The sequence below is a fragment of the Canis lupus genome, chromosome 15 (genome assembly GCF_011100685.1).
Source record: "Canis lupus familiaris isolate Mischka breed German Shepherd chromosome 15, alternate assembly UU_Cfam_GSD_1.0, whole genome shotgun sequence".
NCBI classification, from domain to species: Eukaryota; Metazoa; Chordata; class Mammalia; order Carnivora; family Canidae; genus Canis; species Canis lupus.
This window is the reverse complement of record NC_049236.1, coordinates 4,666,474-4,693,435: the sequence shown is the minus strand read 5'-3', so window position 1 is coordinate 4,693,435 and position 26,962 is coordinate 4,666,474. Positions and strand designations below refer to the sequence as shown.

General features: G+C 43.5%; 1 protein-coding gene across 1 annotated transcript; it reads right to left on the bottom strand.

Annotated features, from left to right (window-relative positions):
- Positions 1–1,543: 1,543 nt before the first annotated feature.
- On the bottom strand, positions 1,544–26,306 carry SF3A3 (splicing factor 3a subunit 3). Its single transcript, XM_038557839.1, has 17 exons — positions 26,117–26,306; positions 25,883–25,930; positions 23,580–23,632; positions 23,369–23,474; positions 20,754–20,826; positions 20,320–20,411; positions 18,379–18,461; positions 17,628–17,766; positions 17,059–17,127; positions 16,603–16,670; positions 16,338–16,445; positions 14,926–14,995; positions 12,166–12,330; positions 11,959–12,069; positions 10,705–10,795; positions 2,840–2,895; positions 1,544–1,851 (listed from the first exon to the last, which is right to left on the bottom strand). Exons 1-17 carry the CDS (start codon positions 26,210–26,212, stop codon positions 1,774–1,776), a joined length of 1,506 nt encoding a protein of 501 aa, XP_038413767.1. The 5' UTR covers positions 26,213–26,306; the 3' UTR covers positions 1,544–1,773.
- Between the last annotated feature and the right edge of the window lie 656 nt (positions 26,307–26,962).

The following is a 26,962-nucleotide window of genomic DNA, read 5'->3' as shown; positions in this document are numbered from 1 at the left end:
GCTCCAACAGGAAGGCTGGAGGGACACGCCCTCCCCACGTTTCCCACTTCCAAGGCTTTGTTCAACTCTCCTCCCAAGTGGCAGGGTCTCCTTGCACTCTGGGCCAGTTTTTGGTACTCAATGTTTCTAGTTGCTCAGTTAGATTGAATTATCCGCTCACTGGAGTACATCTCATGTTAAATGTTCATAAATAAATTCGTAAACAAATGAGGTAATTAAATAAATGTACAATGTCCATCGATACACATACATATGTGAAAATATAAGTATCAACAGTAATGTGCGTATATCTCTAGAAGGAAATTATATAAACTAAATATATAAACATATATATTTAGTGGTTTTTAGTGTTTTTTTTTGTGTGTGTGGAGTAGGAATAAAAACAATTATTTTTTATTAAAAAAAAAATTATTCGCTCACTGTTCTTCACAAGCTCAGTCCCTGGAGAGGGGACTTTAAGCAGCAGGAGTCGTCAAAGCACATGTGAAGAGCTGGCCCAAGGGATGGTTAAACCAGGAAGGGAAACACCAACCCAGAGTGATGTGCCACAAAGGCAGGGGTGGCGAGACCTGACTGCCATGGACACGACTGGGGCAAGAGAGGAGTGTGAGGGACAGTGCCAGTTCTGGAGTTGAGATTTTGACAAGAGGATGTATTATAGACAAACTGAGGGTCTGAGTGCTGCGGGCCAGAGGAGGCCTCTGGGAAAATCCTATTCTGGAGCAGGCTCTGGCCTTCAGATGTCCTTGTGGGCAGATCACTGTCTCCTTGGCTCCCCTAGGTCTACTAGGCTCCCCTAGGCTACTCAACACCACCCAAATCTTGGCCACCTGAGTTTGAAGTGCGTAAGAATATTGATTAATCACTTCTTAGTCAAGTAGGGATCCTGCAGAAGAAGCAGACAGGTAGGATTACCAAGGACTTGTTCCGAAGGGGCAGGCAGGTGAGGTCACAGCTGGTCGCAGAGCCACTGTGTGTCAGGCTGCTGAGGTGTGGGGCAGGAGCAGTTGGGCTGCAGAACAGCCCAACTCCTTCCTTTATGCAAATGAAGGCGAATCTTGGTGCCATAGTCGTGTCCGCAGCAGAGGCCCCGGCTCGCCCTCCCCATCTTTGTCTCCTACGTGTATACCTGGCCGACTTGAGTAAGGGCAGGGCTTATCCTGGGGTGCTGCACACTTGGGGTCACTGCTGCAAACAGGTCTGGGGAAAGGTGTCAGGTCAGATCTAACATAATAAATGTAACATAACCAGTGCTCATCAAACCTTAACTGCTATTTAAGTTGATGAGAAAGAGATGGGGGGGCACCTGGGTGGCTGAGTGGTTGAGCACCTGCCTTCGGCTCAGGATGTGACCCTGGGGTCCCGGGATCGATGGGGGAGCCTGCTTCTCCCTCTGCCTGTGTCTCTGCCTCTCTCTCTGTGTCTCTCATGAATAAATAAATCTTAAAAAAAAAAAAGAAAGAAAGAAAGAAAAGAAGGAGGTGGGTAAGTGTTAAGAACTAAAGGACTGAGTCCATAATCCTGGGCTTTCGAACAAGACACATTCAGAAGAAGGACTGGGTTTATTTTCTGACAGAATCTTTTAATATAAAACAAAGATAAAACACATCTCAGCCCTGCAACCTGCCAGCATGCCTTGGTTTTCACAAGACGCACGCTAGACCTTAAGACTAAGTAGGAAAGTCTTTAAGGAGCATTTGGTTGGGAGAAATAGAAAAAGGAGACTTCAGGTAAGCCTGGGCAAGCCCAGAAGCTGAGCTACATCCCTGAACACTAGAGCAGTCCTTGTCTCTTCAGGTCCTCATAGGTCTTCTTATTCACCACGTTCCCGCTGGAGTCTTCATATTCTTCCTGAAAGGAGAGGGTTACATTATTAGCTATACCTCCTGGGAAAAATGTTTGGAACCAGCCTCTGGGTACCTGAGCGCACCCTGGCTTGATTTCATGGTATTCATCTCAGACAAGACAGCCTTTCTTTCTTTTTTTCTTTCTTTTTTTTTAAAGACAGCCTTTCTTAACTGGTGTTCTGCAAGAGAATCAAACCCGACTGCTCTAAGGCACCCCTGTGTGTCACGAACGAACACATCCCAGGCATCTAGGATGATACTATTTATGACCTCTCCTTGGGATACCTGAGAAAAGAATCTATTCAAATCACTCTCTGTGTCTAAGATGATGAACGCTGGTTGAGAAAGTGTGACCGAAGACAATAGCTCTCAAATGATTCCCAAGAACCCTAGGTTCCTGCCCAAGAGGCCTCTCAGGGGTTGAAAGGGAGGTCAAGAAGGCTGAGCTTCCTCATTTCCAGTGTAGTAATTCCCCTTTATTTTATTTAATATACTGAAATTTTATATTACAGTTTGTAAACAGCTTTGCTGCTTAAAAAAAAAAAAACAAAAAGGAACAGCTACCACCCCTCATATACATGTCATTCCTCATCTCTGAGTCTGCCCTTTGAGATATCTATCTCAAGATCAACAAGGATGCCTCCCTGCCTTGAGAGAGACAAGATCACCTCATTAGATGCTTTCCTCAACGGAGACCTAACCTATAACATGGATTCACAACTTCTTAGCCTATGAATCCTCACGGCAGGGTAAGACATTGGATAGTCCTGCTTGCCACTTCAAAATTTCAATACAACCTGTGTTAAGACACATTTAAAGTCTGACACATTTAATATCACAAATAATTCTGGCTTACACATCAAGAGCCAATTTATAGATGTTGGCACATAATACTCGCTACTACAGTGAACCGGGGACCACCTCTCACCTCCCTTCTACAGCGTGAGGGAGCAGTCACTTGACACTCTCCCCAACAGTACGTTAGCACCCACCTCGGTGTCAGGCTGCCATCGCTCTGATGCCTTCTGCAGTTTCAGCTTGGCCCACACTGCAGGACGAGAAATGAGCAGCAATCAAGATTGGCTTGCGTATCCATCAGGCAAACAAGTGTTACAACATCCCTGTCCCCATTAAGATCCCCCGGACGACCCTGCCCTTGAGACTTTTGCCTGCCCCAGACTAGGATTTCAGTTCTACAGACTAAACGCTTTCCACGGCAAAACTTACCATAATCTTTGCTTTGCTGTAAAAGAAAAGTTGGACTAAATATAACCAAAGACTTCTTACAGAACTGATATACCCTCAAAGAAAGAAGTTAATTTGGTTCGACCTACGGGAATTATGGAAAAAAGTGACCTTAGGATTTTAAAGTTCAATACAGAAGAGAAGGGGAACATTAGGCATGGTCAAGTATGTTTATTTAAAGCCTGGTGTGCAGATTTCAAAAGCTTCAGAGGAAAAAAAAAAAGGTGAAATATCATGGCCAAAGAATCTGAAAGATAAGATGTTGAGCAAACACTGGAGATATTAAAACAAGAATTCTGAGAGTTCAGTAAAAGTATCCTGGGAAAGATGAAAAGGAGCAGATGCCTCCAGAAATGACCACAGCTTCAGAGGGGGCAAGCATACAAACACAAGGCAGGACAGGCACTAATCCAGAAAAGAGACCCAACTCTGTAACACTGGCGTTGGAAGGTACACTCTTAGCACAGAGATCCACACAGAACAGCTAGGATAGGTCCACTGAGGGACAGAGGATAAAATACATTGGGAATACTAATTCCTATATGCATCTATATTTCCCACTAAATAGAGCAACTCTAAACTTGAGAAGATTATATTATGATGAGCACTAGGTGTTGTACATAAGAGATGAACCACTAAATTCTACTCCTGAAACTACTTTTACACTGTGTTAGTGAGCTAAAATTTAAATAAAAACTTGATATAAAAAAAAAAAACAAACAAAAAAAAAACAAAACCTTGACAGGAACAGAAGAAATTCCATAGAGAGCAAGTTGAATCCTAACAGGGACGAAACAGGGGAGACAACAATATGAGAAAATGCTTAGCTCTGTGCCTGGTGTACAGATGCTGGTCTCATCGGCTTTTCCTTCCTTGCTGATTGCTTCAAATTAGCTGATGCCTTCAGGCCCAGACAATATGCACATCACCAACGAATAGAAAATTTATCATGTGCTACAAGGAGTCAGAGCAGGGTCTTGCCACGTTCTATGTCCAGTCACTCAGGAATCCAATCCAGAGTAGTATTGGAGATTAGAAACACTGTAGTGATTGTTTTTTTTCTTTTTCTTTTGGCTGTCTTGACTTTTTTTTTTAAGGGAAAAAAATGGTTATAGGCAACTATGGAGCAGTAAGGGGGATATTATTCTTCAGAAGGATCTGAAAACAATTAGAAAAGAATGGGATCACCTCTGGGCACCAATGTGGATTCCTTAAGAGTAAGTGAAGAATTGAATTTCCTGTTTTTGATGAGCTTAGCTGATCCAATAAAAAGCCAGAGACACAGGATATCATATTTTAGCAAAGCCACTGCTCTCACAGGCAATGTCCACAGAGTCCGTTACAATGTTTAAATTTCTTGGGGATCCCTGGGTGGCTCAGAGGTTTAGCTCCTGCCTTCGCACAGGGAGTGATCCTGGAGTCCCTGCATCAAGTCCCACATCGGGCTTCCTGCATGGAGCCTGCTTCTCCCTTGGCCTGTGTCTCTGCCTCTCTCTCTTTCTGTGTCTCTCATGAATAAATAATTTTTTAAAAAAGTTTTATTTATTTATGATAGTCACACAGAGAGAGAGAGAGAGAGAGACAGAGAGGCAGAGACACAGCAGAGGGATAAGCAGGCTCCATGCACCGGGTCTCCAGGATCGTGCCCTGGGCCAAAGGCAGGCGCCAAACCGCTGCACCACCCAGGGATCCCAAATAAATAAAATCTTAAAAAAAAAAAAAAAAAGTTTAAATTTCTTATGCTATTATTCTAGACAACATGGTGGTAACTGAACTTGATGCTATTAGCTTATCAGTTAGCTAAATTTATACCTGGTGAACACTGGCTAATGGTGACCACCCACTTAAATCATGGAGTTCTCAGGTGGCAACTTCACAGGGCTTTCTTAGCTGTTTTTTCTTCAACTTAAGAAAAACAAAAATAGGGGTGTCCGGCTCTTGATTTCAGCTCAGGTCATGATCTCAGGATTTTGAGCAAGCCCTGCATCAGGCTCCACATATGGAGCCTCCTTCAGATTCTTTCTCCCTCTTCCTCTGCCCCCACTGCACCCACTTGCACGCACTCTCTCTCTAAAATAAATAAATTAATTAAATTTAAAAGTTAGGTTAAAAAAATAACTATAGTTTAAATGACAGCACTGAATCCCTCCCTCCTGGCTAAAAACCCCAAAAGAAAAACTTCAACAGAACGATCTAAAACAGGGATGCCTGGGTGGCTCAGTGGTTGAGCATCTGCCTTCGGCCCAGGGCATGATCCCGGGGGTCCAGGGATCCAGTCCCACATCAGGCTCCCTGCACGAAGCCTGCTTTTCGCTCTGCCTATGTCTCTGCCTCTCTCTCTCTCTCAAGAATAAATAAAATCTTAAAAAAAAAAAAAAAAAAAAAAAAGATCTAAAACAAAGACCACTAAGTAAATCCAGCATAAAAGCTATGCCAATGGTTACTTCCCTATCCACCCCCTTATTAGGGAACACATCTTCTCCAGGTGTTCTGGAAGGAACAGTTGTATCTAACAAGCAACTCTTTATCCTGACACTACTGGAGACCCAGGTGACTACAGATGGCAGTGGACCCAGCTGCACCTACCTACCACCTCTCCTTAGTACTACATGCAGGGACACTAAGACACTGATGGAGCTGGATGACAGTCGGCTCTGAAAACTGAGGAGGGGCATCACAGCAGAGCTAGGGCTGCCCTCATGAGAATGCAGGTGAAAAGATACAAGAAAATAGAGAAGGTGTATGTATGGAGAAAAGCACAACTGAATAAGTATATTCTTGGAATGAGGGTGGATAGCATGCACAGTTAATTTTAATAGGCTTTCTTCCTGGTAACCAAAAATTCCTAAGATGTCTACTCCTGAATCTTTTTTTTTTTTTTTCCAGATTTATTTATTCATGAGAGACACACAGAGAGAGGCAGAGACATAGGCAGAGGGAGAAGCAAGCTCCCTGCAGGGACTCGATCCTAGGACCCCAGGATCACAACCTGAGCCAAAGGCAGACACTCAACTACTGAGCCATCCAGGTGCCCCTACCTCAGAATCTTAAAAAAAAAAAAAAAAAAAAAAGAGAGAGAGAAGAATCCAGGTTTATTTTATTTTATTCAAGATTTTATGTATTTGTTCATGAGAGGCACACAGAGAGAGGCAGAGACACAGGTAGAGGGAGAAGCAGGCTCCGTGCAGGGAGCACGATGTGGGACTCAATCCCCGGGCCTCCAGGATTATGCCCTGGGCCAAAGGCAAGCACTAAACCGCTGAGCCACCTGGGCTGCCCTGAGAATCCAGGTTTAATAAAAAAAATTATACCACCAACAGGAAATGAAAAATTACAAAAACTTGACACCATAATAGAATTAACCTCTATTCAGTAATTAATTGCTTACTACTAGTGAGACACCTGGGATAAAGTCTGTCAAAATCTAGTGGGAGCCAGTTTGTATACAACCACTGATCTGCTATGAAAGTTTGAAAGGAAACCAGAGAGTTTCTTGGCTGAGGTCATGATCTCAGGGTTGGGAGATCAAACCCTGCATCAGGCTGGCCATAGTCTGATTAGGATTCTCTCTCCTTCTGCCCCTCTCCCAGCCCCCAGCTTGTACTCAGAGAAAAAGAAAAGAAAAAAAAGAGGGATCCCTGGGTGGCGCAGCGGTTTAGCGCCTGCCTTTGGCCCAGGGCGGGATCCTGGAGATCGGGGATCGAATCCCACGTGGGGCTCCCGGTGCATGGAGCCTGCTTCTCCCTCTGCCTATGTCTCTGCCCCCCTCCCCCTCTCTGTGACTATCATAAGTAAGTAAGTAAGTAAATAAATAAAAAGAAAGAAAAGAAAAAGAAAAAAGAGAGAGATTCTGAAAATAATTTGGTAATGAAAGAATGATGAACCTGCCAACAATGTTCTGGAAAAAAGCAATTTTTTTTTTAAAGTCTCAGTAATCTCTACACCCAACATGGGGCTCAAACTCACAACCTCGAGATTAAGAGTCCACATACTCTTTCAACTGAGCCAGCCAGGTGCCCCGATGAGAACTCTAAAAAAATCTATGTGGTGTGGGTGTTTGAAAGGCAGTAGAGAAAAGATGCTGATCACTTCCTATACATAATTCGACCAAATAATATATATTAATAACTAATAAAAATTAGTAACAGAAATAAACTATTAGTTAAACCCTCAAAGTTAGAAATTTTAGAAAAAACATCAACCAAAAAGGAACAGATACAAGTTTACTCTTTAATCCATGTAAATGAGAGACCTAACAAAAAACAAGGTAACTTTTCCAGCAAAGGAGTTAGATACAAATAAATCAAATACAATGAAGTATAAAAGGTTTAAGAGGCCTATACAATGGTGAATATTGATGACTAGGGCAAAAAGTGGCCCACAGTTGCTGTCAAAATTTTGATAATGGGGAAATGGTCTTAGTCCATCACAACAGAAAAGCTATCAGATAAAGGGAATTTTAAAAAGAAAATGGGAGTAGCCAATAAGACAATATTGAGTTTATATGACTGAAACACCACAAAATAAATACAAACCTGGTAGAAATGCAATAGGTGAATTTAATTATAACCAAGAATGTCAACATATCCCTATCACAATGTGAAACAATATACGTATCAAGTTAAGGACCTGAGCACTGTAAAAAGATTATATATATATATATATATATATATATACTTTTTTTTTTTTTTCCTTAGGTGTTAGAAAATCTTTAATCAATTAGGCTATATACTTGGACACAAAAATACAATATACTGTAAAGGTAGAAAGTCTGTATTTAATGGGCCAAAAAACCAACCAGGAATAAACAAAATAGAGTTAAAAGGTGCTCAATCAGGGGCACCTGGGTGGCTCAGTGGTCAAGCGTCTGCCTTCAGCTCAGGGTTCTGGGATCAAGTCCCACCATCAGGCTCCTTGCAGGGAGCCCACCTCTCCCTTTGCCTATGTCTCTGCCTCACTCCGTCTTTCATGAATAAATAAAATCTTAAAAAAAATATGCTCAACCAACTATAATTAAAAGTACTCTTCAATCTCTTCAAAACCAGAAATAACATCTTTAATTAAGCTTTAGATATAACGTATCAATAATGGATATTCCTTTTTCCAAAAAAACATTTATCTGAGAGACAGAGGGGGAGAGAGCATAAGCAGGTGGGAGGAGCAGATGGAGAAGGAGACTCTCTGCTGAGCAGGGAGCCTGACATGGGGCTTGATCCCAGGATCATGATCTAAGCCGAAGGTAGCCACTTAACCGACTGAGCCACCCAGGCACCCTGATAATGGATATTCTTTTTTTTTTTTTTTTTTTTAAGATTTTATTTATTTATTCATGAGACACACAGAGAGGCAGAGACACAGGCAGAGGGAGGAGAAGCAGGTTCCATGCAAGGAGCCCGATGTGGGACTCGATCCTGGGAATCCGGGATCAGGCCCTGAGCCAAAGGCAGATGCTCAACCACTGAGCCACCCAGGCATCCCAATAATGGATATTCTTAATATATTTCTAAAAGAATGATACCTAGTTCTAAATGCCTGTATTAAAAATAATAAAGAAACAAAAAGAAGAATGTTTTCATCTAAACACTTAAGAAAGGACTAAAAAAGATTATAGAAAGTATTAGCAGGAAAAGTTTAATAAAACAGAAGAGAAATGAAGCACTTGGCTTCCACTTTGTCATAATAAATCAAGGAACTGTATGGGTTATTAACTGGAGAATCTTTTCAGCCTGGTCCCTTTGTATAAAGAAGTAATCTCTATTTAAATATAAACAGATTCAAATGACAGAAAAGAATGTAGCATGTAATCCCATCTGTTTTATGTCATAAATACGGTTTTGATCCTTAAACCTGACAAGTGATTCAAAGGTAAACAAGAAGTGCAGCTTTTATTTATGAACATAAACCTAAGACTTCTGAATAGAATTCTAATAGGATAAATAACTGCATTAAAAGCATTATCTACCATCCGTATGAAAGAATCCAGAAATGCTGCTTAATCCAATGCTCAATTAAAAAAAAAAAAAAGTGGTAAAAACGCAATCTTTCTCTGGTGGGATGTGAGAGTAAAACCATGAGCCAATCTTAAAATCAATGTAGATACACAAGCATCATTTCCTTTGAAAACAGCAACCAGGTAAGGATGACCTATCGCCTATTTCTATTTACTTTAACATAAGACTTGGGGACAATACTTAGGAATCTAACCATGAAACAAACATCGAACAAAAAAGTATCACTTTTCTTTTAGCAGTTGCCATGACTGTAAGCTTAAAATGATGTCAACATCAATCTAAGGTATCAGAAGTAATAAATTAACTCAGGCAAATTGCGGGATGTAAAATAATACACACAAAAAATGGACTATGACCTACTTACTGGTGGGACACAGCTGGAAAAAATATTTTAAAATAAGACTACATTCAAAATACACTGTTATGGTTATAGACATTTCATTACCATCTTCTTTTCCCAACAAAGTGAAGGGCAAAAATGAAAAGTAAATTAGAAACTAACTGGATGAATCGATAAGGAAACACACTGTAAAAAAAAAAAAAAAAAAGAAACACACTGTAATTCTGACTGGAGATACTAGACGATCCTGACTTGTAAATGAGTAAGGAAAGAAGAAAGTGGGAAGTTCCCAAAGCTGACTACACACAAAAAACTCAATAAAAAAGTCCCCAGAATCCAAAGGCTAAATCAGGATCAGGGAGGCTTTTTTGGTACTACTGCAGTGTAACTGTATAATGACATACAGCATTCTATTAGTTTCAGGCATAAAATATACAGACTTGACGATTCTGTCACTCAATGCTCACCATGAGTAAACGCAGTCACCACCGTTTAGAAGCTCATTTCTAATTTTCTAATTTGGCTCTGCAATGGACGTGAACAGCCCAGGAGAAGGGGCCTAAGGAATGGAGTCAGCTGGCCAAGCAGCTGAGTAGTGTGGTATGAACCCAAGGGGGGCTGCCTGAAATTTCACAAAGCAGAGGGGTAGGACTCCTTTCTTTTCAGTCTAGCCAGCTGGAATTGAAAACACGACAGAGAAAAGAAACTAGAGAGAACAGAAAGCCTTCGAAGGTGATGCAAATGGCCGGAAGAACTACCAGAGAGCCAGGCTGACAGGAGCGTGACTGAGGTCCCCAAGTGCTTTAACAATAAACACATTTCCTGACATATGCTCCACACTCCGCTCTTCCAGCAAAAGGTATCCTGCTACCTCCATTTCTGTGTATCTGCCCTGTCACCTCAGAAGTAAGCTTATTGGGATCATTTCTATTTTTCCCTTTAATAGCCGCTGTTCTAAACCGTTAACGGCAATTCAGAAAAACATATCTATCCATTCACTCAAAATCCTGCACACTGAGGAGTTCAAAGGCCCAGCTCAAAGGCCTGTTTTATACAGCACAGGGCTCTCCTCAATAGGGAAACAATCAGTAGGGTGACCAATCCATGCCCTGAAAAATGTAGTTCTTGTGTGACTAGACCCTTTTATATATCCACAAGCTGCTGCCCCTAGACCTGGGTACAGCAGGGCATTGGGAGCAGTGAGTTGTAGGAGTGGCCACTTGATCTGGTGCCTAGGGCACGGTAAATAAAACATACTTACAGGAGACAGCATCTTCGATCTGTGTCACATTAGCGAAGTGGGCAGTGTTTGGGATGCCCAAACACCTCATGCCGTGGGCATGACGCCACTCCTGCGAGGAGAGAGAAGCAAAAAAACCAGGTGAAATGGGAGCAACTGAATACAGGGCACAAACTCCATTCCATTCATAAACCTTAACCTGACCCTTCACAAAAGACTCCACCTAATGGCAGCAGCATTCTTTCTGTGGCTCACGTTCGTAAACAGCTGGCCACGGCTGATAGATAAGAGGCAGTTATTTCAAAGCAGCACTGCACAGTTTTCCTCACTGGGCTAGTTTCTCAAACCAAGATTCTAGGTCCAGATCCAGTAATAGTCCAGACAAAACCTGTGTCCAGACCACAGAAAAACACCACAACTTTAATTAACCGGTGACTTCCCACGCAGCCCCCACCACCAGTCTAAGTGTTACTGATGGCAGGTTAGCATCACCTCTGGAAGTAAAGGAGACAAATGCATACCAGATATGAGCAAGGAGACTGACAGTTTGGGCTCGGGGATGGCAAAGGGCATGGGCTTTAGCGTGGATGCCAATCCCAATGCACTGGAAGGAATACTGAGAAAAATTCAGAGACTACTCAGGGGCTCAACAGAAGAGGCCCAGGATCAGTTAGTGCTACGGATGTCTGAGAAAGGACTTCATATACGATTTCTATCCTCGGTCCAGCGAATCTTTTCCATTTGTAAAATTCCCAATCTGTAAAAGTACTAAGAACTAAAGGCAGAAACAAAACAAGGGTGAATGCACTTACTGGAGTAGCGCCCAGATAATGCCTGGTCTCAAGAACTGCTTGTGAAATGTTACCCTTTGAGTTCCTATTTTTCAAACAGGAAGAGGCAAAGGCCCCTTCAAGACACAAAGGAGGAGGCAGTCAGGGCTTTGTTAGGTCCTGCGTACTAGCAGCGGGCAGAGAGCGACCAAGGAGGCAGAGGATGGTCTAAGGAGCTGGCGGAAAGGTAAAATGGGAGAAGAACAAGCAAGAGCAAACAGAAATATGGTTCAGCTAGCAGAGGGCAGAGTGCCTCCAGAAACCATCTCAGGCATCGTTCGCTGCTAGCATGGTGCCAAAGGCCACATGCTTGACTTTAGATCCGCTCCTTCCTGCTTCTCTTAAGCTCTGGATGCCAGTGCTCCTCCTGGGTTGTCCCTATCCTCTCTGAAAGTTGCACGTTTCATACTTCAATTTCCAGGAGAAATGGGTCTGAATTCCTTACAGCAAAGTGCCGCTGGAAGGCCTTGGGACCTCGGTACGTGTAATTTCCACAAATCTCACAGTTATAGTTGATGTTTAGACCATGAAGCTTGTACAGCCAGTAGGGAATAGGCTAAAAGAAATCAGACAGGAAACAGCATTAGATTAGTGTCTGCATCTGCCCTCCGATATGGGCGGTGGGAAGGAAGGCGGTAGTGCTGGAACGTACTTTGCCATCCCAGCCGAGGGGCAGGTTTTTGGGGTTGTAAATGATCTCATTCTCCTCATCTTCACTTTCACTCTCACTGATCTGCTCTTCCTCTTCTTCTTCTCGTTCCTCCCCTGTCCTCGCCTGCTTGCGTTGTACATTTTCATGTGTGAGATGCCGCTGTTCCTAGGTCAGGTCCAGAAATGAAAAGGGAAGTCAGAGAAAAGTAGTGCAGAACAAGAAGGGCAGTTTCCTACAAGCCCTTCCAAGAACACGGTTCTCTTACTTGTACAATAAGGGAAAATCCTGTCTTCATGTCAAAATTCCCTGATCAATAGGCTCTCCTTAATCATGAAGGAAAAACTCAAAGGTTTTATATCACTTGCCTAAGATACTCATCTGAGGCCGTGGACTATCGCAGAACAGTGAACAAAATGCTTTTCTAAGTATGTCCTTACCTAGTCCTTTCTTCTCCTTCCTCACCAACATGACAACCTTCTAACTTGTCTTGAGTCCCTCCTCATTCCAGTCCAACTTTTTGTTCCCAGATTTAAGTGCTTAAGAAAAAACCCCAAACCCCAATCAAATGGTACACTACGCTTAAAAAACTTTGTCTTTCTACTGTTTAAAGAACAAAGTGCAGAAACGCCTGGGTGGCTCAGAGGTTGAGCGTCTGCCTCTGGCTCAAGGCATGATCCTGGAGTCCTGGGATCGAGTCTCACATCGGGTTCCTTGGTGGAAGCCTGCTTCTCCCTCTGCCTGTGTCTCTGCCTCTCTGTGTCTATCATGAATAAATAAATAAAATGTTAAAAAAAAAAAGAACAAAGTGAAAATTTCCAACGTAATTCTCCAAATTATTCTCTAACCACTCCCTCCATTATAAGGCACACTCCACACACACTGACTTTCTTCTCATTATTGCCTAATATCTAATTTCTCTCCATGATGTTTTACCTCCACACTTCTTGTTTTCTCTCTTCCTAGGACATTCCTTCTCCTTCTTTCTACTTAGAAAACTCAGTCTCAATGTGTTGCAGCACGTATCACATTGTGCTGCGGTCATTTATCTCCCCCAACCACAAAGTGGCCTTTTCAAGGTCAAGAGGCAGGTCATATTCACTACTGTATCCAAGGACTTAGCACAATGTCTGGAAACCAACAGATACTGATAAATGATGAGGTAATAGTAAAAATCCTATCAGTACAAATAAGAGCAACTTCTGAAAACCATTCTGGCCAGAATTCTAGAGTGGTGCCACCTCCTGGCAGGGATAGCAAAGTGCTCTCGAAGGAGGGAGAAAGTAGCAGGCCCATCTTATGTCACGGGTACAAATTAACCTCCCAATCATCCTCAGAGGACTAGCAAATCAGATTGCTGCCATACTAGTAGAGCTGAGGTTCACTGTGGAGAGTATCAGTGCTCCCAAGGTCCAACATCTAGCAAGCCCTTTACTGAAAACAGTTGGGAACCAACAGGTGACTAGTTTAATAGCAGTTTATAGCTATTATATGCATGGTTCTTAAACAAGGGCAGAATGCAAACATCCATGGCAACTGACAAAGACACTTAAACAAGCTATCTGAGCCAGAGCCATCTGCTCAAAATGCCATCTGAGCATCTGTAAAGGAAAAGGCTCTCAGCAGTTGAAAACGGTACAAAGCAGATACTCTCTGAAGGCTGGTCTTCTGTAGACCGTCTTCTCTGGGTGGTGCCCTCTCTTCTACCTTCTCTTCCCTGAAAGAGTGATTTCCCTTGTCCTCCTCCTCCTTTCTCTCTGAGATAAGCATCCTGTTCTGGTGAGGTCTTTTTTTTTTTAATTTTTTAATTAATTAATTAATTAATTTATGAGAGAGAGAGAGAGAGAGAGAGAGGGGCAGAAACACAGGCAGAGGGAGAAGCAGGCTCCATGCACCAGGAGCCTGATGTGGGATTCGATCCCGGGTCTCCAGGATCGCGCTCTGGGCCAAAGGCAGGCGCTAAACCGCTGCGCCACCCAGGGATCCCCTGGTGAGGTCTTTTTCCACTCCCAACCCACCCTTCAGCTCTTTCTTGAAAGAATACTCACGCAGCAGCTCATAGCCAGCTCTGTACCACTAACACTCTAGTCCTAGCAAATTCCTCATTATCTTCTAAATATGTAGGTAATGGCTTTTCTTTCTTTTTTTAAAAAAACATTTTTATTTTATTATTTATTCATGAGAGAGAGAGAGAGAGGCAGAGACACAGGCAGAGGGAGAAGCAGGCTCCATGCGGGGAGCCCGATGCGGGACTCGATCCCGGGACTCCAGGATCATGCCCTGGGCCAAAGGCAGACGCTCAACCACAGAGCCACCCAGGGATCCCCAAGTAGTAATGCCTTTTCATAAGTTATACCTGAAAAGCCTGCTGTGAGTAGACTCTTTCCTACTTGCCTTGAATATCTGCTTCCTAGGTCATCTCCTAGGTATATTTGGGAACTTCTAGGTATATTCTGGAATGCAGGCACAGAACCTGCACCATTCTGGATACTACATTGAAAGGGGAGTTTATTCTCTATGCTGGGCTTCATGGAAATTGGGCAACCTTGGGACAACAGGCATCTTTGAATAGAACGCAGCCTCACTGAACAGTCAAGTACCCTGAGACAATCTTATTTTCTTCTCACCTAGTTTAACACCTACCCTTCCACTTTTAATTCCTGGAAAAAAAAAACAAAACAAAAAAACAAACCCACAAGTTCACATTCGTCTGATTCCCGTACCTTGCAGCATTGACAGCTCTCAGCAAAGTCCATTACTTACCCCAAGAATCTCTACATATTCATAGATTTGGGCTTCTAGGAAGGCAATGTCTTTGTTCCTCTCAGTGTCTCTGGAAACAAGAAACAAGCTGTATCATTCAAGGATTCTTTTATCCAATACCTTATCTGTGTCTGGGAATGCTTATTCCAAGAGTCCATTAAAAACTATAAGCATGTGACAAATGTCTTGCTGTGAAAGCAAATGCTCTATTCAGCTCAGGACTCACTGACGGAATTATTAAGGCTATTTCTTGGAATGCATGGAAAATTCCTCTTTGACCTCATTCTAGAAGATATAAAATATATCAAGATGTTTACATTTCTAGCATTATAACCTACAAAAGAATTGTGGTACAGGAGACAAGCTCTGGGACAGGCAGACTTGGGCCCAAATCCTGACCCTGCTACTTAGTTAATTATGAGATAGTGGGCACATTTCATAACTTCTCTGAGTCTTGAACAACTACTTTTCAGAGTTGTTGCAAGAATTACAAAAGCACTCAGGGGTCCCTGGGTGGCTCAGTGGTTTGGTGCCTGCTTTCGGCCCGGGGCATGATCCTGGAGTCCCGGGATCAAGTCCCACATTGGGCTCCTGTGTGGAGCCTGCTTCTCCCTTTGCCTGTGTCTCTGCCTCTCTCTCTATGAATGAATAAATAAATTCTTAAAAAAAAAAAAAAAAGAATTACAAAAGCACATAAAAAAATATCTTGTACAAGCATGTGGCTCAACAACAGATTCAACTGCAGGGATGAAAGGTACAGCACAGGCAATATAGTCAATGGTACTGTAATAGGTTTATATGGTGATCTATAGTAGGTCTGCTTGTGGTGAGCACAGTATAATGTACAGAGTTGTCAAATCACTACATTGTACACTTCAAACTAATGTAGCATTGTGTGGCAACTATACTTCAATTAAAAAAAAAAAAAGATTCAGGATCCCTGGGTGGCGCAGCGGTTTGGCGCCTGCCTTTGGCCCAGGGCGCGATCCTGGAGACCCGGGATCGAATCCCACGTCGGGCTCCCGGTGCATGGAGCCTGCTTCTCCCTCTGCCTGTGTCTCTGCCTCTCTCTCTCTGTGTGTGTGTGTGACTATCATAAAAAAGATTCAATTGTCATTAGTAAAAATAAACTTAGAAAAATATTTTTTTAATCTATTTAGCCTCCATGACCTACTGAATAAGAACAAGTACCCAGAGCAGTTTAAACATTAGACTTCATCTGCTCTCAATCACTGGAGCACAGACTGTCCTTGGTTTCTAACAATGATGGCACACTCTAAATTTGCAGAGAAAAAGGACAAAGTGAATTGCTCTGAATCAGTAACAGCGATAAAACAGGCTGCTGTGGTAAGAATTCTGCATGGGAATAAAATCTTAAAACTGTCCACAAAGGTGGCACCCCAGTTACTCACCGCTTGGTGCCTTTTGACTTGGGATTTTTGGCAAACAGGGAGGTGTCAAGTGACTCCAGGGACTTTCCTTTGGTGCTGAAGAGCCTCTGGGCTCGCTCTTCTAGGGTCCTAAGGAGACAGGAGTGGCAAAGGATTTCAGTTACTCTACCATATAGGCCTGCGTATTTCTGCACTGCGAAGCAATGGAAAGAATGGAATCAGGGTCGGTTATTGTGCGAACGCATCACAAAATGGGACAATTCTGATAGAAAAAGCAGTCTCTTACCCACCACACTTCAAGCCTAGAGCTAAGAGTGCAGATTTCAATCTGTCCAGACCCAGGGAGGCCAACTCCTATATAAAAAATAGCCAAGTTACAATTTCATCCATTTAAGATTTTGAGAAACAACAAATGCCTTAAGCTTAGGTCTTTGCAGGCTGGTGTGTGGGTGTTCTTGAAGCTGTGGCAAAACCATACATTCCAAAGCCAAAACCTAGCAATAAGCTTAAACTCTCCAAGAACTGACGCTGTGGTCAAGCTCATATGTAATCATACTGGTAGTCATTATCTCCACTATATTTTAAAATAGTTTGAATTACTTTACAGTTTTCAAAGTAGTGGGGTTTTTTGTTTTGTTTTTTTTTTTTGTTTGTTTTTTAATCTTTCCACATTCTTTGTAGATGCCTAGTTCCTCTGAGGAATGAACAGGTGAGACCAGTACAGGTGCTAAAGAAAACATACCTCCCAAGAAGAGAATGCAGACAGGTCAAGATGGGCTCCAGCATGGGTCAGGGCACTGCTTGTCTCTTTCTGGCAAGAACAGTAAGACCCAGGTTTAGAATGAAGGCAAGAGAGCCATCTATCTACATTACCAGGTGGTGGCTAGCCTTTTTCTTATACACATATGTGACTATGAATCAAATTCCTGTTATGAGCAGAGCCAAAGACAAGATGGTTCATTCTCTCCCCGAGAGTTCAGGAAAACTCAAATTTTATCACCAGGAGTGAAAACACATGGTAGAGATTTCTAGCATATAATCTTTTCAGTTTCGATCAACAGAAACCACACAGCAGTAATGACACAGTTGGTGAAAATCCGGGGTCAGCGAATGGCAAGGAGGCCCTGAAAAATCTCATTCCAAAGTATGCATGGGAAGAAAACCTGACATACTTGGCAGGGGACACCTCGTTGTCACAATTGATCCCAAGGGATCAGCATCTAATAACCTTAAGGTGGAGGCTCAATATCAAGGTAAGATACTTAATTCAATTCCCCTGCGTGTCCTCTCCCCAACTCCACGGATGCTCACCGGCCATCCAGGAAAGGTACCATTCTCCCACTTCTTCTCAAATTCATTCTGAATCTTCCCAAAAAGTTCGTTCTGATCTTGGAGGGGCTTGACTCGATCTGTGTAATCTTGAAGGTACTCAAGCAGCATCTCCAGGTATCTACAGAGGAACAAGCAATATAGAGAAAACAGAGTTTGTGTTTTTTATATATTGTTATGCCCTGTAAAACATAATCCCAGTGATATGTTTTTAAAATAATACTAATTTTTAGAATAAGCTTGCGATTGACTTTTTGCCTAATATGTCATTTTGCTTCTGAACTTTCTGATCTCATTTTATTCTCATGATACAATTTCAAATACTAAAATCTTAATTATCTCACATACAAGATTTCAGGTAAAAAGAAAATGAGAAAAAGAGAGGAAGTCAGGAGTACATACACATAACTCACTTCAAGCAAAATGAGAAATTCTAATCTTTTTCTTGTTAAACTCCAAAGACACAGATCCCTGAATGAGACTTCCTTATACGATGAGACAAGTTTAAGGACAGCATGGGCATAAGATCACAGATGCACCAACAGACGCACATTCTTCCAGAGCCAGAGTATTACAAATGTTTAGAACTATGGCATTCAAAATCCATATCCTCCAAAAAACGTGGAAGTCATTTGTGTCCTTTTAGGCAATAAAATTCAGAACTCTGACATCAAATCTTTACATTAACCTTCTAAGCAAATCCAGTAGAGGCCCAGAAGCTAGGAATGCCTACCTCTTATATTCAGCATTTTTCCTCTCTTTAGGAATGTCAAATAACTGGTCGAAGATAGACAGATAGGTAATATAATCCAGTTTCTGAAAAGAGAAATGAAAAGAGATTCAGTTAGGGGTGTGCACCAAGTTAAACTACAGTATCCAATAAATGAGATAAAAATCGAGTATTGTTTTTAACAAAGTAACAAGACCTGGATCATCTTAGTCTTTTTCTTGCCTGTCATTTAATTCCTACACTACCTGGAGTGTTAATTCCACTGCACTGAGTAAGTAGACTATTAGACTAATAATAAACTGTGCAAAATAAAGATCAATAAACAGTAAACTACAGAAACACCTGTCAAACACTAACTACATGTGAGGTACTTAGTTGAAGACTCTGACACCCACTATATCCTACACTAAGGTCCTGAAAGTGCCATTTGTTCACTCATGTCCTCACTTACTGAGCATCTTTGGACTAAGTACATGGATACAGATGAGAACAGATACAGGACCTGCCCTCATAGAGCTTAAAGTACAATCACCGAACTTCTGGGAGATTTCCTCACAACTCCGTGAGGGACTTAATCATACACCTCCTGTGACCTTTCTGGGATTGTCACATTCAATTGCAACTCCTTTGATAAAAGACACTAAGTAGGGATCCCTGGGTGGCGCAGCGGTTTAGCGCCTGCCTTTGGCCCAGGGCGTGATCCTGGAGACCCGGGATCAAATCCCACGTCAGGCTCCCGGTGCACGGAGCCTGCTTCTTCCTCTGCCTGTGTCTCTGCCTGTCTCTCTCACTGTGTGCCTATCATAAATAAAATAAAAAAAAAAAAAAAAAAAAAAAAAAAGACACTAAGTAGCCCATTGCTGGCAGATACTGTTTTCTTTTCATATTTTTCACATATCTAGTACTATGTGTGCCTAACAAAGGGGTTCAATATGTATTTGTGAGTTTTTAAAAAAAATATCCTGTTTAAAAAGCAAAATATGCTTGTACTAATAATCAATAAAATTCGCTAAAAACATATGCTTGGGGCACCTGGTTGGCTGAGTTGGTAGATCTCAGGGTTGTGTTTTCTGTTTTCTTTTTTTAAGACTCTATTTATTTATTCATGAGAGACACAGAGAAAGGCAGAGACACAGGCAGAGGGAGAAGCAGGCTGCCTGCAGAGAGCCCGACATGGGACTCAATCCCAGGAACCCGGGATCACACCCAGAGCCCAAGGCAGACGCTCAACCACTGAGCCACCCAGGCATCCCTCAGAGTTGTGAGTCTAAGGCCCATGTTGGGTATAGAGTTTACTTAAAAAAATAAAAATAAATAGGGGCGCCTGGGTAGGTCAGTAGGTTGAGCGTTCAACTCTTGGTTTTGGCTTAGGTCTTGATCTCAGGGCCGTAAGACTGAGCCCTGTAACAGGCTCTGCACTTAGCCGGGAGTCTGCTTGAGATTGTCTCCCTCTCCCTCTACCCCATGCATGCACACATGAGCTCACTGCTCTCTTTCTGAATAAATAAATCTTTAGAAATACTCAAAAATTAAAAATAGGACTGTTGTATTCACTATAAAAAACTTATTATTTTTTTTTTTTAAAGATTTTATTTATTCATGAGAATGAGAGACAGAGAGAGACAAAGACACGACTCCATGCAGGGAGCCCAATGTGGGAGTCGATCCCAGGTCTCCAGGATCACGCCCTGGGCTGAAGGCAGCACTAAACCGTCGAGCCACCCGGGCTGTCCTTTTTTTTTTTTTTTTTTAAACTTTCATTTTGTATACTGTTTCATTCCAAGAAAGCCCATTACGTCTTTTATATTTACATAACAGTTACAAAACACAAGGAAGATAGTCTAATTGCTTTCTGTGCAGAAACCCCAGCCTGATGTCCTGACCTACCCTTAGAATCAGAACCACTCTCCCCACTCCCCTGCCACCTCCCCCAACCAGCCCTACCTCTGAGGCCTTGAGATTAATATATTTGAGGTAACAGTCATGGAGGTCGAGGTAACGACCATATCCCTCTTCATCTGTGAACTCCACCAAGTCTGAAAGAATCAAAGATATCAGTGATTCAGACATTAAAGACCACTCTCTTGGATGCGCTAATTCTTTGTTTCATGACACAGTCCTTCCTCCAAATGTCCTCCCTATGATGTGAAATGAACAGCCCTCAGTTTTCCAGGCCAGTGAATTTGAGCGAGGGTAGTACAAAACGAGTATTTTGTCCAAGGCCAATTTAGGATGCTAATCCGCCCCAGAAATCAGCAATGAGAAAACCAGCAAGAGAACCTGGCTATGAATTTCTCTGGGGCTCTGTGGGAAAATCTGAGCTCTGTCATTAACCTGCACTTTGTTAGTACTAGAGAGAAATACTGAATGCTACTTACTTTGTGCCTCTTCACTTGGATTCTCTCGAGCTTTCAGAAGCTCCTCAAATTCCACTGACATTGGCACACAGATCTGAGAAAAAAGGAAAAATTCAGGTGGATTTTTAACAAGAGTTGCAATGTTGCAAAAATGGACCGTATACTTAGATTTCTGACATTTTAGACTTGATTTTTCATTAGGAGCCTACTACTATTATCCAATTATTACCTTGCTTTTTTTTCCCTTTTCCTTTCTTTGTACTGTTTGATTAAAAACTCCTAAAGTAACACATGCTCACAAAAACTCAAAAACACAAAATGAAAAACCAAAGTCCCCATTTATTAATTCTGCTGCAAATAGGTAAGTGCTGTTAAGAGACCTGTTTATACCAGCTTCTAAATTTTGTTCAACATTAGGATCCTGGGAGCGTTTTAAAAAATCTCAACGATACTAATTAAATAAGAAGGGGGGGGAAGATAGCAAATACTTTTTAAACATCCCCAGAGGAGGGGCGCTGGGTGGCAGGATTGGTTGAACGGCCAGCTCTTGGTTTAGGCTCAGGTGGTGATCTCATGGGTTGTGGGATAGAGCCCATCTGCCTCAGAGTCTGCTGAGTTTCTCTTTCCCTCTGTTCCTACCACCTGCACACAGCACTGTCTCTATGAAATAAATCTTTAAGAATTAAAAAAAGGAAAAAAATAAAAAGATCCCCAGAGGATTCAAACATAATCAGCAAAATTTGCAAACCACTGTTCTATGTAAATACACGCACGTACAAGCACATACAGGCACATGCAAGGTGTTTATTTTGTTTTTCACATAACTAGACATCTTTTTTTCCCTTAGTTTATCTTGGGCATCCTTCCAATCATTTTTTAAAACCATCTATTCCTCCATCACCTTCCTATCAAGGCCAGAATAAGGTTAACACATCAGAATGGTACTCATGTCTTCTCTCTCGGTTGGTAAAAGACTTCACACTCGATGCTTCAAAGCAGTGGGAAGACTCCTGCTTGTGTGAGAAAGCACTCTTATCTCCTTTCCCCTAACTTCAAGGTCTTCTTCCTGGTATTCCTAGTCTCCTTTCTCTACCTGTGTCCTTAAACATGTACATATTCCTTAGCTCCCTTATGATCCTCTTGTTTCTCCTTTTTTCCTGCCAGTGTTTTAAATGCCTATTCCCTCTTCTAGGTTTCTGCTTCCTCATGGCCCACTTTTGTCCCTGTGACCACATTTCCATTCCCACTAGTGCGGTGAGGCAGGAATCCTGGCACTAATCAGTCAACCACAGCTGATGCCAGTGTTTTGCTTAGCTTCAGTAAGACATTACCTAGAGCTGTCGTTTGACCTCTGTGATAGAAGTATTCCCAGGCTCCTTGGCACTTAAGTACCTTATCGTCATCAATACACCCGCGTGGCATGTGGAGAAGCTCCGAGTCTACCTCTGCATTCGCTTTTCCAGAACTCCACTATTCATAACTTCAACATCAAATCTATAATTCTTAAATCTAAATCTCAAGCTTTTTTATCTCTTGCCTGACCTGAGTCACCTAACTTCTACTACTCACAGGATACTACCACCTATATATAACAGCACCTGAAAAGCTACATGTATAAAAACTCATTCCCAGGCTCAGTAGGTTATGCATCTGCCTTCAGCTTGGGTCATGGTCTCAGGGTCCTGGGATCATGCCCCATGTTGGGCTCTCCGTTAGCAAGGTATCTGCTTCTCCCTCTCACTTTCTCTCCTCTCTCTCTCTCTTTCAAATAAATAAAAAAAAAAAATCTTAAAAAGAATAAAAATAAAAATTCATTCCCACTCCAAATGGATGACGTCTTTATTTCTCCCAAGGGAACAAGTAACCTTCCAGTTACATAGTCATGAAAGTTCAGAATAATCTATGGCCCATCCCTCTCCACATCTGCTACAGCCATAGCCTTGCTCCCTTTTCCCCCTAGAACTCCTCTGGTCAGCTATTCAAGATGTTCAAAGGCTTCTAGATAATTGAGATATAATCTCTGCTTCTTATACCATTACAATATAGTGAGGCACATATTCATTGTCATAAAAATATAATCAAATCATAAAGATTAATTGGAAGGGTAGACTAGGAAAGATATTTCATGAAAGAGTTGGCCTATTAGCTAAACCCTGACAGTATAATGATCATTGCAAGTGAGTAAAGTGTCTTTGTGTTAGTTGGATCTCCTAGGTAGATTTCAAGGCAGAGTTAGGAGTGCAAGGGGTTCATAGGGGTAATGCTTGTGAAAGATAAAAACAGGAGAGCATGATTGGGCAGGGAGAGCCTACACTGTGATTTAGACAAAGTCTTTATCCTCCCAACAGGGAGCTGTGGAGCAAAGACTACTCATTACAAGAGTCTTGCACCGGATGGAAAAAGTCAGTCTACAGTACCCTCACTTGTGCTCAGTCACTGGCTGGGGCTACTCAGGAAGAGTATGGCCTTGGCCTAAAGACGAGGCAGAAACTGAAAGCACTTGAGTTGTAGGATGTCAGCTAAATGGCAGGTTCTTTTGAAGGGACATCTGAATGGTGCGTCTCCATTCTCCTTACACCTTTCCTTTAGTATGCTCTCCAGGCAGGTTTGGAAAAAATACTTTCTGAGTACCATACCTCATTTGGGTGTTTCCGATGGAATTCTTTTATTTGCTTGAGTCTATTATAAAATTCAGCAAATTCATTGGGTCCTGAAATGGCATTGAGTTCCTCCTTTCGTAACCTGCAGTGTCAGGAAAAATCCAAAGAACACAGTGCACAAAATCAGTCCTCTAATCGTGGCTCCTCAGGGGCACTAAGTCCTGGACTCGAAGTGACTATCACTTACCCATCCTTATCATCATACAAATCCCGCAGGTTCCCACTCACTTCCATATATCTCTGAAAGGCAAACACAAAACCCATCAGAACAAAGCAATCTCTACAACTATAGGCTAAGCAACCAACAGCTTTCACTAGTCAAAGCCCAGGGAAACCTTGAGAGAGATGTGGTGTTAAAAGTCCTGTGCTTTTGGGCAGCCTGGGTGGCTCAGGAGTTTAGCACTGCCTTCAGCTCGGCCTGATCCTGGAGACCCGGGATTGAGTCCCACATCAGGCTCCCTGCATGGAGCCTGCTTCTCCCTCTGCCTGTGTTTCTGCCTCTCTCTCTGTGTCTCTCGTGAGTGAATAAATAAAATCTTTTTAAAATTTTATTTATTTATTCATGAGAGAGAGAGAGAGAGGCAGAGACACAGGCAGAGGGAGAAGCAGGCTCCAAGCAGGGAGCCTGACGTGGGACTCCGATTCAATCCTGGGACTCCAGGATCACACCCTGAGCCAAAGACAGAGGCTCAACCGCTGAGCCACCCAGGTGCCCAATAAATAAAAATCTTAAAGAAAAAAAAAGTCCTGTGCTTTCTAGAGCACCTGGGTGGCTCAGTCAGTTAAGTGTCTGACCTCTTGATTCCAGCACAGGTCATGATTTCAGGGTCGTGAGACTGAACCCCATGTTGAACTTCCTACTCAGCGAGGAGCCTGCTCCCCATCCCCCCCCCCCCCGGCTCCTTTTCTCTCTCTCTCTCAAATAAATAAATAAAAATATTTAAAAAAAATTTTTTTATTATTTATTTATGATAGTCATACAGAGAAAGAAAGAGGCAGAGACATAGGCAGAGGGAGAAGCAGGCTCCATGCACCGGGAGCCAGATGTGGGATTCGATCCCGGGTCTCCAGGATCGCGCCCTGGGCCAAAGGCAGGCACCAAACCGCTGCGCCACCCAGGGATCCCCAATAAAAATATATTTTTTTAAAAAGGTCAAGATGAAGACTACCTAAGTGACGTGCTTTGATAGGTAGAGTGTTCCTATATTTACTACTGATCCTTACTTTCCCTAGAAGATTCAGAGAGCCACCCTGCCAAATAGCAGTTCCCACCCAGGACTCTCAAAGAGGAGAGTAGCCCAAGATGACTTTCACTATTTGAAAAAGCTTGACTGAGTGCACAAGCGAAATAAAACCTCACAGCTTACCATGGATTCAAACTCAAGGTAGTACAGGTACTAGTCCCTTTTTGCAAGCTTTCGGGACCCGATTTGCTTCAGAATTCGGGATTTTTAGATTGGGGAAGGTATTGAACATTATGTATTGAACTCTGGAACGCAGATTAATAATTCTGCAATAAAAACTATGCCTTATTTATTAAGTGGGATGAAAACCATAAACAGCTCATCTGTTAAGATCAGGTTTTGCTGCCAAATGAGATCAAGTGAGATTTTTTTTTTTCAAGTCAGATTTTGCCACCAAGTAATTACACCACCACCCCACCACCAGCCCCCTCAACCCACAAAGAAACTCTTTGTTTTCACAGCATTTTGGATTTGGGAATTTAAATAAGGAACTAGGGCCTAATAATAGTAATTATCTCCTGCCAATCAGGAACTTTGGTCTTTCAATCCTTTCTAAACAGATTTCAAACACATGCAGGAAGAGGGATGCTCAGCGGCGGCTCAGCAGTTGAGCATCTGCCTTAGGCTCAGGGTATGACGCCGGCGTCCTGGGATCCAGTCCTGCATCTGAGCGGCTGCCTTGGGCTCAGGGCGTGACCCGGGGGTCCTGGGATCTAGTCCCGCATCAGGCTCTCCCTGCATGAAGCCTGCTTTTCCCTCTGCCTGTGTCTCTGCCTCCCTCTCTCTCTCTGTGTCCCTCATGAAAAAAAAAAAAAAATTAAAATCTTAAAAACAAAATATATAAGCAGGAACGGAGATCATCAGTCAGCAGCAAGAACCAACCTGTTGCCGGATTCATTTCCTAAAAGTAAGAGGTGGAACTATTACGAAGCAAATGTAGTTTGGTGGGTTAAACATACTTCAAAAAAGGGCCTTCTGGGGGAGGAAGAAAACACTCCGGTGGTGCGTCAGAGGTGGAGGGGGGCGAAGGGATGGGGGCCTGGGTCCCGGTAACTGCGGTCTGCACGTCGCGGGGCGCAGGATGGGAGGAATGCGAGGTCCCCCGTTTGCAGAGGTGATGTAGGGGGGCTCCGCAGCCGCCAGGCCGTGTCCAGTGCGGTGTCCACGGCGGCGGGTCAGCCCCGCCGCCCCGCCCCGCGGCACCCCGCCCCCCCCGCAGCTCCTCCCCACCCAACCGGACACTCACATCCTGCATGGCCCGTGTGCGGTGGTCGGAATTGATCTGGTCCCGGAGCTGGAGGAAAGCAAACGGGGACACGGGCGCCGTGAGTCGCAGTTCTGAAGGTTGCACGGGCCGCCCGAGGCCGGAGCCGTGGGCCGGGGTCTCAGCCGCTGCAGCCCAGGTCTCGGGCGGGAGGGGGGGAGGGGGAAGGGGAAGGGGGCCCGGCCCCGGCGCAGCCTTCGCCCAGGCCCCGCTCACCGTGGACTTCTTAGTGAGCATCTCTTTGGCCATGACGTCCATGAGCCGCTCCTTCTCCTCATGGTACCGCCGCTGCTGCTCCAGGATCGTCTCCATGTTTCCTCCGCCGCGGGTTCGGACCCCCGACGCGGCCGGAAGCGACTCCTGCCGCGTTGCGCGCCCTCGCCCCCCACGCTGAGCGTCCGGCGGCACCAAGGTTCCGCGGGCGCCGGAAGCGCCTCGGGGACCCGAAGCGCGGGGAGCCTCGCTGGGAGCGCGCGGACCGAGCTAGCGAGGTGGCAGCAGCGCGCCCCCTGCCGGCCGGAGGACGGCGGAGCGACGCCACGCGATTTGCAGGTGCCCCTAGGGGGCGCGCAGAAATGCAGGAATCTGAGCTTGGGGGGCGGGGCAGGCACATCCTAGACCGAGGAGTAGATGAAGAACATGAGTTGGGGGAGTCCTTAGCTTTCAGCGTGACTTTTTTTTTTTTTTTTTAATTTATTTATGAGACAGAGAAAGAGAGGGAGAAGCAGGCTCCATGCAGGGAGCCCGATGCGGGACTCGATCCTAGGTCTCCAGGGTCACAAGCTGCGCTAACCCGCTGAGCCACCAGGGCTGCCCAACTTTCAGTGTGACTTCGACAACGTTATTTTCCCCCTTCCCTAGACCTCGGTGTCCTTGTCAGCCATCCTTTCTGTTTGTTTAAGAAATTCGCATGCAGAGAAAGCCTAGTTGTCCGTAAGCAGGGGGGACTGGTTGAATTAAAAAATGGCATATCCAAGCGGCAAAATGCTACACAGTCAATAAAAAAAAAAAAAAAAAAGAATGCAAGTTTCTAGGTGCAGAAATGAAAACATGTGCATGTAT

What these genes read in the sequence shown, in the direction of transcription:
- SF3A3 (XM_038557839.1), bottom strand. Translation starts at nt 26,212, where the DNA reads ATGGAGACGATCCTGGAGCAGCAGCGGCGGTACCATGAGGAGAAGGAG. An exon ending in ATCGGAAACACCCAAATGAG is followed by an intron (nt 20,827 to 23,368) that starts GTATGGTACTCA and finishes CTTTTTTCTCAG; the next exon opens with ATCTGTGTGCCAATGTCAGT. An exon ending in GTACCTTTCCTGGATGGCCG is followed by an intron (nt 17,128 to 17,627) that starts GTGAGCATCCGT and finishes TGTTCTTGCCAG; the next exon opens with AAAGAGACAAGCAGTGCCCT.